This window comes from Sorex fumeus, unplaced genomic scaffold, assembly GCF_029834395.1.
Source record: "Sorex fumeus unplaced genomic scaffold, SorFum_2.1 ptg000042l, whole genome shotgun sequence".
Classification (NCBI taxonomy): Eukaryota; Metazoa; Chordata; class Mammalia; order Eulipotyphla; family Soricidae; genus Sorex; species Sorex fumeus.
The window spans coordinates 2,967,731-2,984,917 of record NW_026606099.1 but is presented as its reverse complement, the minus strand read 5'-3'; the positions used below and the strand labels follow the sequence as shown (position 1 = coordinate 2,984,917).

Below are 17,187 nucleotides of genomic sequence, written 5' to 3'. Positions count from 1 at the left end.
AAAATAATACACATCTTTAAAAGCACCCAATGGGGTGGGGAAAGGGAGGGAGCGAGGGAGGGAGGGACGGAGAGAGAAAGACGAGGGAAGAGTAGGGGAATGCCTGCAACAGAGGCATGTTGGTGGGTGGGGGGCAGAAGGGAGACTGAGGGCATTGGTGGTGGGAAATGTACACTGGTGAAGGGAAAGGTGTTGGAAAATTGCATGACTGAAAACTGATCATGAGCAACTTTGTAACTGTGTATCTCCTGGTGATTCCATTAAAATAAATAAATAAATAAATAAATAAAAACACTCAGGCATCTTGGAATATTGAAAGCAATATTCATGAACAACTCATCATGAACAGCTTTGTAAACCATAGTGTTTTTATAAAGTCTACGGGGGAGAATAATATTTTTTTCTGAGCACTCGGGCAGTCCCGGTAAGCTTCCTGGAGTCCTGGCTCCTCCAGCCCCGAGTTTAGTTTCACTTTCCGTTCAGTGGAAACGAAAGCCCAGCAGTGCAGACAGCAGAGCCAGGGCAGTCCCCACAGAGCCAGGCGACCGGGAAGCACGCGAGGGCAGCTCTCCCTGCCTGTCTTCATTCACTGTCAAATCCTAAGGAAGTCTTTTCTGAGCTCACCCAGCATCCATTCAATCAGTGGAGGTTTGGCATTTGCGTGGAACTTAGGTAAGTCTTTTGCTATTTTGGAAACTTTCCTTCCAAAAAAGATATCAAATGGGGTATTGATAATTAAGAAAATTACGTGAGTAAGTGGTTTGTATTTTCACTACATATATTTCCATATTGATATATTTATTTGGATTCTTAAAATAACTGCATTCAATTTTAAGAGAAATTCTAAAATGTTACAAGCTTTTAAAAAAAGCTCAATGCAGACAAATGTGTAAAGTAGAAATGAATTCTACTTAATCTTTAATTCAGCATCTTTGCTAATTTTTTCTTATGTATGTTCTAATAAAATACTTTTGAAATTCCTGCAACAACAATCACAAAGTCCCACATACCTGTTTTTTTTCCGGAGGTTCACTCATTTCATTACATTTAATATTCAAACACCAATCCCACCACCATTACTCCTTCCCACCACCATATTTCGAATTTTCTCATCCTGAACCCCTGCCCCAAAACAGAACCGAAATAATACATTTTGTATTGTTTGTTATGAAAAACCCCTGAAAATGCTACAAAAAAAGTATCATTAGAGGAAAGGGTGTGGAGGTTGTTGTATTTCACCCAGGGGCCATTAAGCCCTTCTATAAGAGATCATTAACATGTTGTTAAAGGTTGAGCCTTGTGTGTTTTGTGTGTGTGTGTGTGTGTGTGTGTGTAATGTATATTTCCCTCTAAGGTTGGCTGCCTCCTACTTTGAACCCTATCAAATATGGTGCAGTCATATTGGAGTATGGGTAGGGTGTGTGGTTTGAAGTATCGGATGGCTTTGAATGTGACTGCACAGTCCAGGAATAGATTCACTTGTGGGTGATACTTGGCCTGAGTGTGTGGAAAGCAGCATTGGGCATGGCAGCGGCTGGGTTCTGAAGGTTTCTGGCTGCCAGGGCCAGGTTCTTTGGGGCAGGGAGGGGTCTCACCCTCCCCCCTCCGGGGTGCCCCAAGTGAAACAGCTTGGTGTGGGGTCTGGTGGCGTGATTATGGTGAGCGTCATGTTATGCTCCCTTCTGGGAGAGAAGGACATGCAATCTGGAAGGTAGCCAGTGATGAGACTATCTGGCACCAGTCAGAGGCAGTTTATGGGCATGACTGCATAGTCACCAGAGAGTATGGAGGGAGGATCTTCGTTCCCCATCCCGTTGAACCCAGAGTTCTCAATCACAAAGTCCCACATACTTGGGTTTTTCCAGAGGTTCACTCATGGGTGAGGTCGGCCCGAGCGTGTGGAGAGCAGCTATGGTGTGGGCATGGCAGCAGCTGGGTTCTGGAAATTTTTGGCTGCTGGGGCTGGGTCCCTTGGGGTGGGGAGGAGTCTCACCCACCCCCTTCCAGGGTGCCCTAAGAAAACTGAGGTTTTAACTGAGTGCATCAGGGAATTTTACTTGAAAATAGTTTTAGAAAACTAGGCAAATGTTTTATAAACAATTAAAAACTTTATTTTTGGGAGTGTTATTTATGCAGAGTAAGGCAGAGAGTTAAATCTAGATATGTAGGTTACCCAACGTTACCTAATAGGAACAAAGTGGGTAGAAGAGTAACAGGTATATGTTAAGTTCCACTTTCATTTATAGAATACCATCAAATGCCCCGCATATCACAATATTTGGAGTGACTGTCTCTGAATGTGACTGAGAACTTCACCCTCAAATAGCAAAACCCTATTTCTTCTGAAAAGACTGACCGCTTCTTAGCTTCTTTAAATAGAACGAATTATATCTATTCTGTTTCTCTCTCTTTCTTTTTTTTTTTTTTTTGGCTTTTTGGGTCACACCCGGGGATACACAGGGGTTACTCCTGGCTCTGCACTCAGGAATGACTCCTGGCTATGCTCAGGGCACTATATGGGACGCCAGGGATCAAAACCAGGTTGGCTGCTGGCAAGGCCCTCTCCACTGTGCTATCGTTCCGAACACCAGAATAATTTTACTGTAAAAACATCCTGTGTTGGAATACATTTTTTTCATTAATGTTTGAGTTTGGGAAAGGAGAGAATGGAGTTTCCTTGGAAAAATATCTATTTTTTCTCTCTCTTTGTGTGTGTGTGTGGCGGGGTGTGTGGAGTAGTCAGGGTGGGGGAGGATACCCAGTGGTCCTCAGGCTTACTCCTGGCTCTGTGTTCTGGGATCACTCCTGGTGATCGTAGAGGACCATATTGGGTGCTGAGGACCGATCTGACTGTGTGCAAGGCAAGTGCCCTTCCAGCTCGACTATCTCTTCGCCTCTTCCAGTCTCCCTGTCCCCTCTTTAGACCCTTGTCGTACCCTGCTTAACTCCAGGTTTTTTCTTTTCCCACTTTTTTTTTTCTTCATTGTCCTTAAAGTTTCACTTTCCTGACTTCTGGTGCCCTACCCACCTGTCACTCCTCAGTGATCAGCTCTGAAGATATCTGCTTTCTGTTACGCCTTTGGAATCTGACCTGCTTGGCTGCCCAGACAATATGCTCTACTGGCTTTATTGCCTTTTTTTTGACTGAAAACCTAATATTTTCAGTGTTCTTCTAGAGCTCAGAATGTCTCTGAAAAACACTTCTGTCATGCCATATCACATTTCTTTCAATGTGGTTTCAAAATTACTTATAGAATTTTGTACTACTATCATTTCTCTTTTAGTTAAACTCTCCTAGGCTGAGCCTCATAAGAGGAAAAATTGTGTCTGAGCGTTGAATATGAATATTTATTAAGAAAAAGAGTTTTCTTTAGCCATTTGCATGAATACAATATAACGTGCCACTAACAGCTGTGTTCCAGTTCTATATACTCTCCTTTCTTTCACATTTGTAAAAAAATTGAGAAAAGAAACCTCAGTACTTCTTACCTATTTTTCATTAATTTTGGGGGGGTCTTGGAATAAGAAAAATTATGAATTACGTCTCCTTTAAAATTGTCTTCTAATGAATTATTTCTTTATGTATTAACAAAGTATAAGACACTTGGAAATTTAGGGGAAGTAATGAAGATAAAAATGATTTGTATGAGGTACCTTTTAATGCCATTTTTAAATAATTTGTTTCAGTGTTTTTTGTGTACTTGTTTGGGAGTGATATTATGCTAAGCAAAATTTCCATAATTATAGTTTCTATCTTTTTTAGTTAACAATATAGTAATTTAGTTCTTAATAATAATAAGTTCTTTATCTTATTAAATAATATAAAATGATTTGGGGAGCCTTACTTGGTGGTGTTCAGAGGCAGCTGAACACCAGTTTTGTGTTTAAGGGTCACTTCTGGTGTTGTTCAGGGAACCATGTAGTTTTGGTGATCAAACTTGGATCTCCTGCATTCGTAGTATTTGCTCCAACCTTTTGAGCTATTTCCCCAACCTTAAAATAGTTTCATTTTATTTAATTTTGTGTGTGTATGTGACGAACACACCCAACTGTGTTTATGGCTTGGTCTTAGCTCTGTGCTCAGAGATCACTCCTGGCAGGCTCAGGGGACCAGAGAGCATGCTGGAAAGAACCCAGGCAAGGGCCTTACCCACTGTACTATCTCTCTGGCCCCTTTAAAATGATTTTTAATAGTACCCTAACATCCCATTCCATGAGCATGTCATAATTTATTAACTCTAATAATTGCATTTTAATTTTATTTTTAACTATTATAATCTATGCTGGGCTGGAGCGATAGCACAGTGGCTAGGGCGTTTGCCTTGCACAGGGCTGACCTGGCTGACCCGGGTTCAGTTCCTCTGTCCCTCTCGGAGAGACTGGCAAGCTACCGAGAGTATCTCGCCCACACGGCAAAGTCTGGCAAGCTACCTGTGACGTATTTGATATGCCAAAAACACAGTAACAACAAATATCACAATGGAGACGTTACTGGGCCCACTCGAGCAAATCGATGAACAACGGGAGGACAGTGCTTACAGTGCTATAATCCATGTCGAACTCTTAAATTTAAAAGGACACTTCGCGGGGGGTGGGGGATGAGGGGTGGAAGTTGATAGCAACAAAAAAAAATCTCCCTTTAAAAAATCATTTAGTATGAATTGTAGGGGAAATAAGTATCTTTGAAAGAGTGTGTAAAATGATATTAAAGTTTTTCGGGTTTAGAGAGATATTCTAAAAGGTAATGAAGGTACTTGCTTTGCATATGGTTAACCCTGGTGTGATTCTCACCACTGTGTATGGCCTGAGCATGGCCAGGGATGCTGTCTGTACACAGAGCCAGGAAAAATTTCTGAAACAGTCCCCAAACCTATTCCCCTAAAAAGTTATTTCACTACACTATCCTGTTTAATTTTACTTTATTCTTTTTTGTTTCTTTTTTTGGCTACATCCACCAATGCTCAGTGGTTCAGGGGTTACTCCTGGCTCTTCACTCAGAAATTACTCCTGGCGGTGCTTGGGGGACCATATGGGATGCCGGGGATTGAACCAGGTCAAGGCAAATGCCCTACCAGCTGTACTATCGCTCCGGCCCTACTTTATTCTTTTGGTTTAAATAAATTTTTATTTCTGTACTGTGAGTTACAAATGTGTTCATAAGGAGTCTCAGGCATACAATGTTGCAATAACAATCCCACTACCAGTGTTAACTTTTCTCTGCCAATGTGCCTGAGTTCTCTCCTACTGCCTGAGATCTTTTTTTTTTTAATTAGTGAATCACCATGAGGTACAGTTACAGACTCACAAACTTTCGTGTTTGTGCTTCAGTCATACAATGATCCAGTACCCATCCCTCCACCAGTGCCCATTTTCCACCCCCCTCCCCACCCCACCTCTGTGGCAGGGCATTCCCTTTTGTTCTCTCTTTCCTTTTGGGTGTTGTAGTTTGCAATAGAGGCACTGAGTGGCCATTGTGTTGGATCTATAGTCTACATATGGCACCCAAGGGGGTCCTCCAAACACCGCTTACTAGGTGTTCCCTGCTCTATCCGAGCTGCCTTTCCAACCAGCATTTGAGGCTGGCTTCCAAGTCTTGGAGTAAACCTCCTGGTCCTTATCTCTACTATTCTTGGGTATTAGTCTCCCATTCTGATACTTTATAGTCCAGATGAGTGTAATCTTTCTATGTCTGTCCCTCTCTTTCTGACTCATTTCACTTAACACGATACTTTCCATGTTGATCCACTTATATGCAAATTTCATGACTTCATCTTTTCTAACAGCTGCATAATATTCCATTGTATAAATGTACCAGAGTCTCTTTAACTAGTTATCTGTTCTTGGGCATTTGGGTTTTTTCCAGATTTTGCCTATTGTAAACAGTGCAGCAATGAACATACAAGTGCAGATGCCATTTCTACTATATTTATTTTGGCTCTCCGGGATGGATATATTCCCAAAAATGGTATTGCTGGATCAAATAGGAGCTCAATATCCTACACTGACCCTTCTGATCTTTTTCAACCTGAAATCTATGTTGTCAGATTAGGGCCACCCCAGCTTTTTTGAACGAGTTTTTTGCTTGCAGGATTGTTTTCCATACTTTGACTTTCAGTTTGTGTTTGCTTTGACTGTTCAGATGTTTTTTTTTTTAAGGCAGCAGAATGTTGGGTTCAGTTTCAGAATCCATTTTACCACTCTGTGTCCCTTAATTGGTGCATTTAGACATTGACATCGAGCGAGATTATCATCATGGGGTTTTGTGCATCTTTCTGTAGGGTTTTGTTGTGCTTGTAGGGCTTTTCTTGTCTTACAGTAGCCCCTTTAGTCCTTCTTTTAGGTTTGGTTTTGAGTCTATGAAGTTCCTAAGCTGTTGTTTATCCATAAAAGTGTCTATCATTCCTTCGAGTTTAAGTGAGAGTTTAGCCAGTTAAAGTATTCTTGGTGAAGCATTCATTTCATTGAGTTTTTTTTTTTTTTACTATATCCCACCATTGTCTTCGGGCTTAATTAGAGGGGTGCTCCTTTGTATGTGATTTCCTCCTTTTACCTTGCTGCTTGCATTATTGTGTCTCTATCCGTGACATCCATCATTCTGACTATGATATGTCTTGGAGTCTTCTTATTAGGGTCTCTTTTAGCTGGGACACTTCGGGCTCCTTGAATCCGAATGCCTTCATTCTCCAGCTCTGGGAACTTTACAGCAATTATTTCTTTAACTGTGGTTTTTTCATTAGGGTTTCCTCCCTGTCCTTCTGGTGTTCCAATGATTCTAATGTTGCTCCCCTTGAAATCGTCCCCTAGGTCTCTGATTCATCCTAGAGCAATCTTGAGGTCTTTTCCCATTGTATGTTGTTGTCTGTAAGCTCCTGAAGCTCATCTTCAAGCTCGCTGATTCTGTCTTTGGCTGTAGCCATACTACTGTTGAGGCACCCACTGAGTTTTTTATTTCATCTACCGAATCCTTTATTCTTGACACTTCTGTGTGAAGCTTTCCAATTTCTGCTTTCATTTCTTCCTGTATGTTCTTGGCTGCCCATTCCATTATTTCTTTCATGTCCTCATTTAATTTACTGGATGTCTGTTCCACCATTTCTTTGAGTTCATTGAACATCTTCAACATTTCATCTCTGAATTCTTTGCCATATTTGTGGGTGTCGCCTATTGAGGCTTCTGGACTCTTTTCACCATCCTCTACAAGTGCTGGGGATTTACGCTGTTTCTTCATTTTGCTGTGGTTGTAAGGGAGGTGTGACCTTCCAGTGAATGTCACTGTTCCCTCTTGTGGCAAGAAAGGAATCTGGATGAGCTCAATCACGGAGGTCGCCTTTTTTTTTTTTTTTGGTCTGTGTTCCTCTGTGCCTTATGTGTAGACTTTAGTGATATTTTCGGAGGACGTCCTCTTTTATATTGGGCTTTGTACAGCTTCTTGTGTTCACTAGTATTTTGATGCAACTGGAATAGACTAGTGGACTATTGTGTTTGCCATAGCTAGGATGTTACTTACAGATTTAGGTGATGAAGATTGAGGAGTGATTCCAGATTGCGGGGGGCGGGGGAAGGAATAACTTGGGGAGATTGGCCACAGACCCAGCCGAGGCCACGCCCACTACTGTAGGAGTGTAGGAGACACGCCCCTGCTGTGGCAGCCAGGCTCCCTGCCTTGCTGTAAGATGGGGATCACAGACCTGGGTTGGGGACAAGGCGGTGGCGTTGGGGAAGGGTGTGCACCTGCAGGCAGGATGGTGGTCCGCGATCTAGGCAGCAGGAGAGGCAGGGGTCCGGTCCGAGGGTGCAGGCGCGGGGATGGTGGGTCCAAGATGTTCGGCGACCTGGGGCGGGGGCAAGGCAGCGGCGTTGGCGAACGGTGCGCTCCTGCGGGCAGGACGGTGGTCCCTGAGGTCCTGGCGGTGGGAGAGGGACTGGTCCGGTTCCAAGGGAGCGGGCGCGGGCGCGGGGATGGTGGGTCCGAGATGTTCACAGACCTGGGGCGGAGGGCGGGGAGGGGGAAAGGTGGGAAGGCGGCGGTATTGGCCAAGGACGCGTGCCTGCCGGCAGGATGGTCTAGCCTGCCATCTTAACAGAAATATTTAAAAGTTTGATTATTTTAGTTTGGGTTCCATACTTACATCACCACTAGCTCTGTGACTTAGATATGAACACGTACCGCACCTCTGTCAGTCTCTTCAGCATCTCCTCTCCATTCCTCTCTTACCATGACCTTTCTCTTTCCATAGTCACTGATCAAGGGTAAGCTCAACACTGGCACTTTGCATTTCCTTGTCTTGTTATTCTGTATACTACAGATATGTGAGAATATCCAGTATCTGACCTTCTTATGACTTACTTCTCTTAACATGATAGTCTTCAATTATATCCAAGTTGCAGCAAATTACATGCATGAGTTTATCTTTCCTTATGACTACATCATTTTTATTCTTAAACATATATGAAATGATTTTTAAAGCATAAAATGAATTTTTACACATAAAACGATAGTACAATGAAAATGAATAGTCTGTAGTTGAAATGTTATAATCGGAAATACTAAGCATAATAAAGGTAAACCAAAAGATCCTTAAGTGATATTGAAGGTAAATAGAATGAAAAAAACCCTGATAGTCCTTACACATTATTGTAAGGTATTTTTTCTTGTAATTGATTCACTTGAATGATGAAATATTTTCAACGACATGATATATACAGCAAAGATCCTAAAGATTCCACTAAAACATTTTTAGAAACAACAAATCAGTGTATAAGGCTGAAAATGAATACATAAAAATCTTTTGTATTTTTATATGAAAATAGTGAACTAGAAGAGAAAGAGAAAAAAAGACTACTCCCATTCAAAATAACGTCGGAAACATGAAGTATCTAGGAATCAGCTTACCAAAAAAGGGTGAAAGAACTTTACCTGGAGAATTACAAGTCATTGAAGAAAGAAATAGAGGAGAACCTTAGGAAATGAAAAAAATATTCCATGTTCACGTATTAGAAGAAGAAACATTGCCGAAATGACCATTCTACCTAAATAATTATATAGCTACAATTCAATCCCAATCAAAATCCCAATGAAATTCTTCAAAGAATAATAATGATAACTGATAAAATTTGCCTGGAGTTATAAAACAACACAAATATCTGAAATCATTCTGAGATCATTCTGAGAAATAAGAAATTTGGAGGTATTGCATTATTTGATTTGAAAATATTCTATGAAGTGATGTAATTATAACAGGACTAGAATAAGGATATATTGTCAGACTAATGGATTAAAACTGAGAATTCAATGATAAATACTTAGCTCTTCAACAAATGGTGTTGGAAAAATCTGGACAGGCTGCATGCAAATATAAATAAACAAAAATAGACCCTTATCTCACACCTTATACAAAAGTTAATTCAAAATGAATCAAAGACCTAAAGATTAGACCAGATTCCATAAAACACCTCAAGAAAAATATAGGCAGAATGTTCCAGAATTTGGGACTTAAAGGAGTTATTTTCTTAATTAAAAATTTTATTTTTATGAATCACTGTGAGACAAAACATTGCAAAGCTATTCATGCTTGGGTTTCAGTCATACATGAATATTCTTTCAGTTGGAGGCACAGAGATAGAACACACAAGAGGAATGTACAAAACATGGAGGGCCAAGGCTCATTCTGGCTGGAGGTGAAGAGCAACTGCCAGAGGCCTCCTTTTATTTTATTTTTTTTTTAACCACACACAAAAATCTGTTTATTGTCAATAAACTCCACTTTTAAAAAAATAAATGGAATCTAAGCAGGGGGAAATAACCAATGTGCACCCAGGAGGCATCAACTTTGAGTTTTTCTTCTAGTCAGATTTATTGAGCTATAATTCATATGGAATAAATTCACTCTTTTAAGCATACTGTTCTCTGAGTTTTGACAAATTCCTGTATTTTATGTCTTTCCACAGGCAATTTCTTTATTATCAAAATAAATTCCCTCATGTCTATTTGTGGTCAATTTCTCCATCTTCTGACGATCAGTGATAGGCTTTCTGTTTCCATAATTTTGCCTTTTCTATAAAGACTTATAGGTGGAATTATAGAGTATGTGGAGTTTGGAGCAGGACTTCTTTCACTTGGCATTAAATATTTGATATCTATCTAGACTGCTGTGTTTATTAGAATTATTTCTATTCAAGCTTTCAAATTAATTTTTCCCCTCACCTCTCTTTCCTTTCCTTCCTTCTTTCCCTAACTCCCTTTGCTATCATCTTCCCTTCTTTCATAATTTTTTCTTCATTGTTTCTCTCTCTTTAGATACTAATTGCACAAAAGTAAAATAATCTTGATAGTTGTTTCATAACAAATCATGGACCATGCATGATTTTTTGTTTGTTTTTGCATCACACCCGCTGATGCATAGGGGTTACTCCTGGCTCTCCACTCAGGAATTACTCCTCGCAGTCCTTGGGGGACCATATGGGATGCTGGGAATTGAACCCAGGTTGGCCTCATGCAAGGCAAACGCCATACCTGCTGTGCTATCTCTTTAGTCCCCCATGCATGATTTAAAAAATAGTTTTACTGAAATAAAGTTGATAGACAAAAATCTGCACATCAGTGTGCAACTTGAAAACAGCTTATACTCTCACTACATTTTCTAGCTTTTATTCTATTTTTTATCAGTTACATCCTAATGTCTTCATTCATAGAGAAAAACACACTGACGAGAGTACAGTTATAGGTGAGCATTCGTCAAAAGAACATTGGGGTATACCTTGTCTTGTCAAAGCTATGTTGTCAAAGCTATGTTGTTATGATCAAAAACGTCAGAGGAAGATATGATACTGTACACTTAGGTTGTACAGATTATGGCCCCCACATTCTTGTGGTTGGTTACAAATAGGGCAAAGAGAAGGCTCATACTGATACTTGAAGTTCAATCCAGATTAAGGATGTGTAAGAGAGGGGGAAACTGCTGCCAAGATAATGTATGACTAGGCGGGTGTATGAGAGCATGTTGTACTTCTCCAGATCATCGGACTCACAAGATTTTAGCTTGCCCACTTAGTGAGAAGCGGGGCCTCGGTTCCACTTCCTGCTTGCAGGGCAATGTCCAGAGGTTCGTCCTTATGTCCTGGCTTAGCACCAACATACAATGACCCAACACCCATTCCTCCACCAGTGTAGTTTCCCAGCACCAATGTCCCCAGTTTCCCGTCCCTCTCCCAAACCACCTCCCAACTCAGTCTGAACAATTGTTTTAGGTATTCATTGTTCCAACATCAGTCCCACCACGAATGTGCCTTTACCTCCACTAATATCCCCAGTTACCCACCCACTTTCCAAGCTAGGTTCCTTAGCAGGCACAACAATAATTTACTTTATATTGTTTATCACAACATATATTTTGTAATAATGTTACAAAAGTCATTATTTGGTTCTAGTTGAGCCTTCTGTGTTACTGTTTCCACTCACTGAGCTTAGTGGGTTTCTACACAATATTTTCATCTAATTTTTGGTGCTTCTACTGGGCTGTGGCGGTAGGGCATTTGCCTTGCACGCAGCCAGCCCGGCCGAGCCGGGTTCGATTCCTCCGCTCCTCTCGGAGAGCCCGGCAAGCTACCGAGAGTATCTCACCCGCACGGCAAAGCCTGGCAAGCTACCCGTGACGTATTCGATATGCCAAACACAGTAACAACAAGGCTCAAAATGGAGACATTACTGGGCCCACTCGAGCAAATTGATGAACAACGGGAGGACAGTGACAGTGACTACTGGGCTGTCAGCTCTGTGAGGTTTGGAGGTATTGTGCAGCCACATATGCATATGCGTTGCGTACCTCAGGAGCTTTAGAACTGGGACAATTAACTACTAGCATCTCCCCTAGATCAGTGTGAAGCTGGGCCATTCTCTGGCAAGGGTAGGAGCCAGAATTTGGTGGAGGATGATGGATTGCTGGGCCTTTAGCAGGGCAGGAACCGGTCTGCCTCTATCCTCTGGAAGCTCCAGAGATCTGTGCCTGGAATTACTCAGCTGCTGGCTTGTCTCTGAGATCAGCTGTGAATCTCTTAAAGTAATTTTTAACAATCTGATTCCATTTAAATGATGTGATTCCATTACAAAGGCAAGAGAAAAATTAACAAGTGGGACTACAACAAATAAATAAGTTTTGCATGGCAAAAGAAAAACAGGCTACCGTAATACCTGAATTGCAAACCATAACACCAAAAAGGAGAGAGAAAGAGAGTAAAAGGGAATGTGCCTGCCACAGAGGTAGGGGGGATGGGGTGAGGGTGGTAGGAGGGATACTGGGAACATTGGTGGTGGAGAAAGGGCATTGGTGGAGGGATGGGTACTTGACCATTGTATGACTGAAATGTAATCATGAAAGTGTGTAAGTCTGTAATCCTATCTCACAGTGTTTCATTAAGAAATAAAAAAAAGAGAAAAACAGGTTAAAATTAAAAAGTTCCCCAATGAATGGGAGAAAAATATTTGCACAAAATACATTAGATAAAGGGTTGATATCCCAAACACTCAAAGATCAGCATCAATAAACTCAATAATCCTGTATAAAATGGGGAAAGGAAATAAACAGATACTTTTTTCTGTAGCTTGTCTCTGAAGAAGATAGTTGGATATAGGCGTATGAAAAATAGTTGATCATCAATTATTATTTAATTATTTAATTATTATTTAATTATTATTTAAGTCTTTTATTTGAACGCTGGTTTACAAAATTGTTCATAGAACAGTTACTTCAGGCATTCAATGTTCCAACACTGAACCCCACCACCAGTGTGACCTTCCTTCCCCTGTTAACCCCAGTTTCCCTCCCACCCTCCAAGTCTGCTCCTTTAGCAGGCACAAAATGATTTATTTTATATTGCTTATTGCAACACAATGGCTAATGGAGTTATTAAAAAGACGCGTCAGTAAAAGAACTTTTGTAAAAGTTGTTATACATCACAATGGGGTCATTAAAGTCATTGTCTGGGGATTTACTGAGGTGTTTGTTGCTGGTTGAGTTTTCTGTGTTATTTTTTATGTTTTTTGAGTTTTGTTGGGCTGGAGCGATAGCACAGCGGGTAGGGCGTTTGCCTTTCACGCAGCCAACATGAGTTCGATTCTTCCGCCCCTCTTGGAGAGCTCCTCTCGGAGAGCCCCTCTCAGAGAGCCCGGCAAGCTACCGAGAGTATCTTGCCCACACAGCAAAGCCTGGCAAGCTACCTGTGAAGTATCCGATATGCCAAACACAATAACAACCAAGTCTCACAATGGAGACGTTACTGGGCCCACTCAAGCAAATCGATGAACAATGGGAGGACAGTGACAGTGACAGAGTTTAGTTAGCTTCTATGCTACTTTCCCATGTAATTTGTTGTGCTCTTATTTGGCTGTCAGTATCGTGGAAGTTGGAGATGTCAAACAGCTGTGTACATGACTGTGCACTTTAGGAGTGTCAGGATCTATAGAATTGAGATGATTTGCAGTCACCCCTCTCTCAAGGTGATATTAGATTTTTCAGCAGGTGTACCCAGAAGTTTCAGTGGCTTGGCTTACATCTCTTCCAAGATTAGGTGTGAAGCTGGGCCATAATTTACATGGAAGCAGCTATGAGATGGTGATTTAAGGAAATCAAAATTAAAGTGACAATGAGATATCACCTCACACCAGTAAGACTGACAGACACCAAAGTTCTAGAAACAACCTGAGTTTGTAGGGATGTGGTAAAAATGGTGCTCTCATGCAACTGGGATTGTTGTCTGGTTCAGTCCCTGAGGACATATTATGTAGACTCCTCAAAACCTAAGAATGAAACTGCCATATGATCCAGTCATCCCACTGTTTGGTATCTACATAATATGCAAAGCATTCATTTGAAGTGATATTTGCATAGTATTATTCATTGGAGCACTTAGTACAATAACTAGGAGATGAAAACCACCAAGGTGCTAGATAACAGAAGAGTGGGTAATAAACTTTGGTATATATACAAAATATAATACTACTCTGCCACAGGAATACTGGAATTATGTGATTTGATGTAAATTGGGTAAAAATTGAGGATATTCTGTTAGGTGAAGCAAGTTAGAAAAGACACATACTAGATATTCTTACTACTCTGTGGTGTCTAATGGAAGATATCGAAGATGGGGGAAACATTGGATCTAAATTACAGAAATAAAAATTGCCAAGGGAGGAGCAATATGGAGCAGAAGACAAGTAGAGCTGGTCTGGAAGTAATACAGAGGCAAGATACAAGATGAGGTACTTGTACATAAACCACTATACACAACACTTCTGAATGCATGGGGCCTAAACAACAATAATGAAACTAAAAATATATATTTATCTGATAAAGAGTTAGGTTGGGGTGGTGGTGGAAATGAACCTGAGGTCACTGGTGGAGAGATGGGGACACAGGATGGTAGGACTGTAGATGGAATGTTCTATGTCGGAAATCCCATTATAAACAAATCTTCAAATCAGTGTCTAAATTAAAATTATAACCTGCTGTCTACTTGTTTCATCCCCTAGCACTTAACTATCAAATCATGGCTTTCATGATTTATTTTAAACATTTTATCACACACATTGATGCTTAAACAATGTAGGTGTTGGGCAGGAGCGATAGTACAGTGGGTAGGGTGTTTGCCTTGCACGTGGCCGACCTGGGTTTGATCCTCAGTATCCCATATGGTTCCTCAAGCACCACCAGGAGTAATTTCTGAGTGGAGAGACAGTAGTAACCCCTGAGCATTGCTGGGTGTGACCAAAAAAGCAAAAAGTAAAAAACAAACAAACAAACAACCCCCCCCCCAAAAAAAAAAACCCAAAGTAAGTGTTGGAAGGGAAATGAAAAAAATCTCATTTCCTCCTAACCCAGACTATTCAACATATTTTTATACTCTTATCTTTAAGGACAGCCTTCTGCTTCAATAACTAAATGAGGACAACTTAATTCTACTAGGCCTGGCTCACAGTCTCTGAGAGTTCTTATTTATTTTGAAATTAAGTGTTTCTTTGTAGTTTTCACATATTATGTAGTTTAGTCTCCCATCCAAGCCCCAAAGACAAGAAGTATAATTATGTATTTTATACATAGCATTTTATAGCATTTGAAGGTAATGGTTTTGTTCCTGTATGTTCCCATTCATTCTTTCAATGGTTATTAAATTCCCATGCAACATGTAATGGAAGAACTCAAAAAATTTTGCCTCCCAAGTTCTTGCATTTTTGAATTGAGACTCTGAGATGTACGTGTGAGAAGATTGTTGGGAAGTGCTGGTGGGAACATCTGGTAGTGTGAGCAAGGCAGGAATGAGCAGAGGAAATGGTTGAACTGCCACACTGTTAATAGAAACCTCAGTCTATCTTAAGGGGGAACTCTAGAGCTCTGGAACTGTTTCCTCCTTAATAATTATTTCAATTCTTGCATGGTAAGACATTTATTCTCTTTCATTGTTCATTAACTGAATAGGAACTCAGTGGGGAGCTGTGAAACATCAACTCTCCCCTCAGCCCGGGAAATAGTATCAAAGTGCATAGGAACATAGATGACATCCAGGTCTGCTTGAGGAAACCAAATCAGGTTTCCAGAAAAGAAAATACCTTTTTGGGGCCTAGAGGTCTGCAGAAGTATTCAACTGTGGGTATCAAGGAAAGTCCTAGTGAGTAGATTAACATTGACAACCCTCAGTGGATATAGAAGTAAGGATCAGGAGAAAATCAGGTTCTGGTGTGGAGAGCTGTTGAGTGTTGGTACCTTTTGCCAAGAATAGACAACATCGGGGGATGAGAATATGGCTGTTCCCTTGGATACAAAACAAAATGTAGAACTGACGAAGGGTAGAGGGTATCTAGTGAGTTGTCATTTCTAGACCCAATTTTTTGAGCAATCTTCTCAAACTTTATGTCTTATAAACTTGAATATCTGAAATAAGAGCTGAACACATGAATATCTTTTACCCTTTTTAAAGCTTCACCTACCTGTGATTTTTGTTTGCAGGTATTCCACCAAGATTAACTTATGGTAGCTTCTCCTGGAAGTGAAGTTTGCAATTCCTGGTTATGGGTCAGGTAACTGGCCATGGAATGATCTCTAAAGGGCAAGTGTTTGAACCCCTGAAGAAATCAGTCCTGCAACAGTCTCAGCATTTCTCAACAGAACCCACTGAGAAGAAGGAAGAGGACGAAATGAAGAGGAAGAGAGTAAAGCCAAGAGAAAACCTCAGTATGTAGGACTATCATTATGGTCATTATATTCCTCCAATGTTTTCTTTTTGAATGTATAGAAATATTTTTCTCATTTACAATACTCTAAGGTAGTACAGCTTTGTGGTTTGTTGTTCCTGGTCTTTTATACCTTCATTCCTCCTCCTCCTCCTCCTCCTCCTCCTCCTCCTCCTCCTCCTCCTCCTCCTCCTCCTCCTCCTCCTCCTCCAGCTTCTTCTTCTGCTGCTGCTTCTCTTTCTTCCTTTTCCTCTTCTTCTCCTTCTGTGGCTTTCTTTTTTTAATTTTTAAATTTTATTTTCATAAGGTTGTTTGCATTAATTGATTTCAACACCAATCCCACCGCCATTACACTTTCCAACCAACATTATTTCTCAGCATTCAAATTTCCCCCACCACCATTGAAGCCTGCCTGCCATAGGAAGATGCAAGATAATTTATTTCCTATTGCTTATTATTAATATCACGAGAGGTCACACAGCCACACGTTCCTAAAATTCTAAAATTGTAAATGATTGGGGTCTGAAGACATCACTGTAGGGAACTAATCCATTTTGAGATTCATTTGTAGGTCTCTGGATCAAGACCATTAATGTGCTTAAATGGCACTCAGAGGCAGTTCATAGGGGTGACAGCCAGAACCCTGAGGGGGTGGGGAGATGGAAGGGACAGCCCATCCCCACCGCTGCCATGTGGCCTGAAGTCTTCAGTCTCTGGTCCCGCCTACCTGGGTTTTTCTTCTGGAAGTTTGTGGCCACTGGGGGTTCATTTAGAGTGGGTGGAGAGATGACACCCGCTCCAGCTGAGGTGCCCAGAGAAATCGGCTTGGCACGGGGTCTGAAGAAATCTCAGGTAAGCTGCTGTCTTCTGGAATTCATTGCTGAGTCTCTCTTCCTTTTATTTTTTCTTTTTGGGTCACACCCGGCAATGCACAGGCGTCACTCCCGGATCATGCACTCAGGAATTAC

General features: G+C 41.0%; 1 protein-coding gene across 2 annotated transcripts in view; it reads left to right on the top strand.

The window, feature by feature from the left end:
• The first annotated feature begins 536 nt into the window (after positions 1-536).
• The window catches only part of USP18 (ubiquitin specific peptidase 18), a 55,877-nt gene continuing 39,226 nt past the window's right edge, over positions 537-17,187 (top strand). For both annotated transcript variants that reach the window (XR_008793296.1, XM_056120157.1), the window contains exons 1-2: positions 537-672; positions 15,996-16,220. Coding sequence is in view for 1 of the 2 variants with exons in the window: in XM_056120157.1 (XP_055976132.1) it covers positions 16,058-16,220 (163 nt within the window). In the remaining variant the exon portion in view is untranslated. The remainder of the gene's footprint in view (positions 673-15,995; positions 16,221-17,187) is intronic.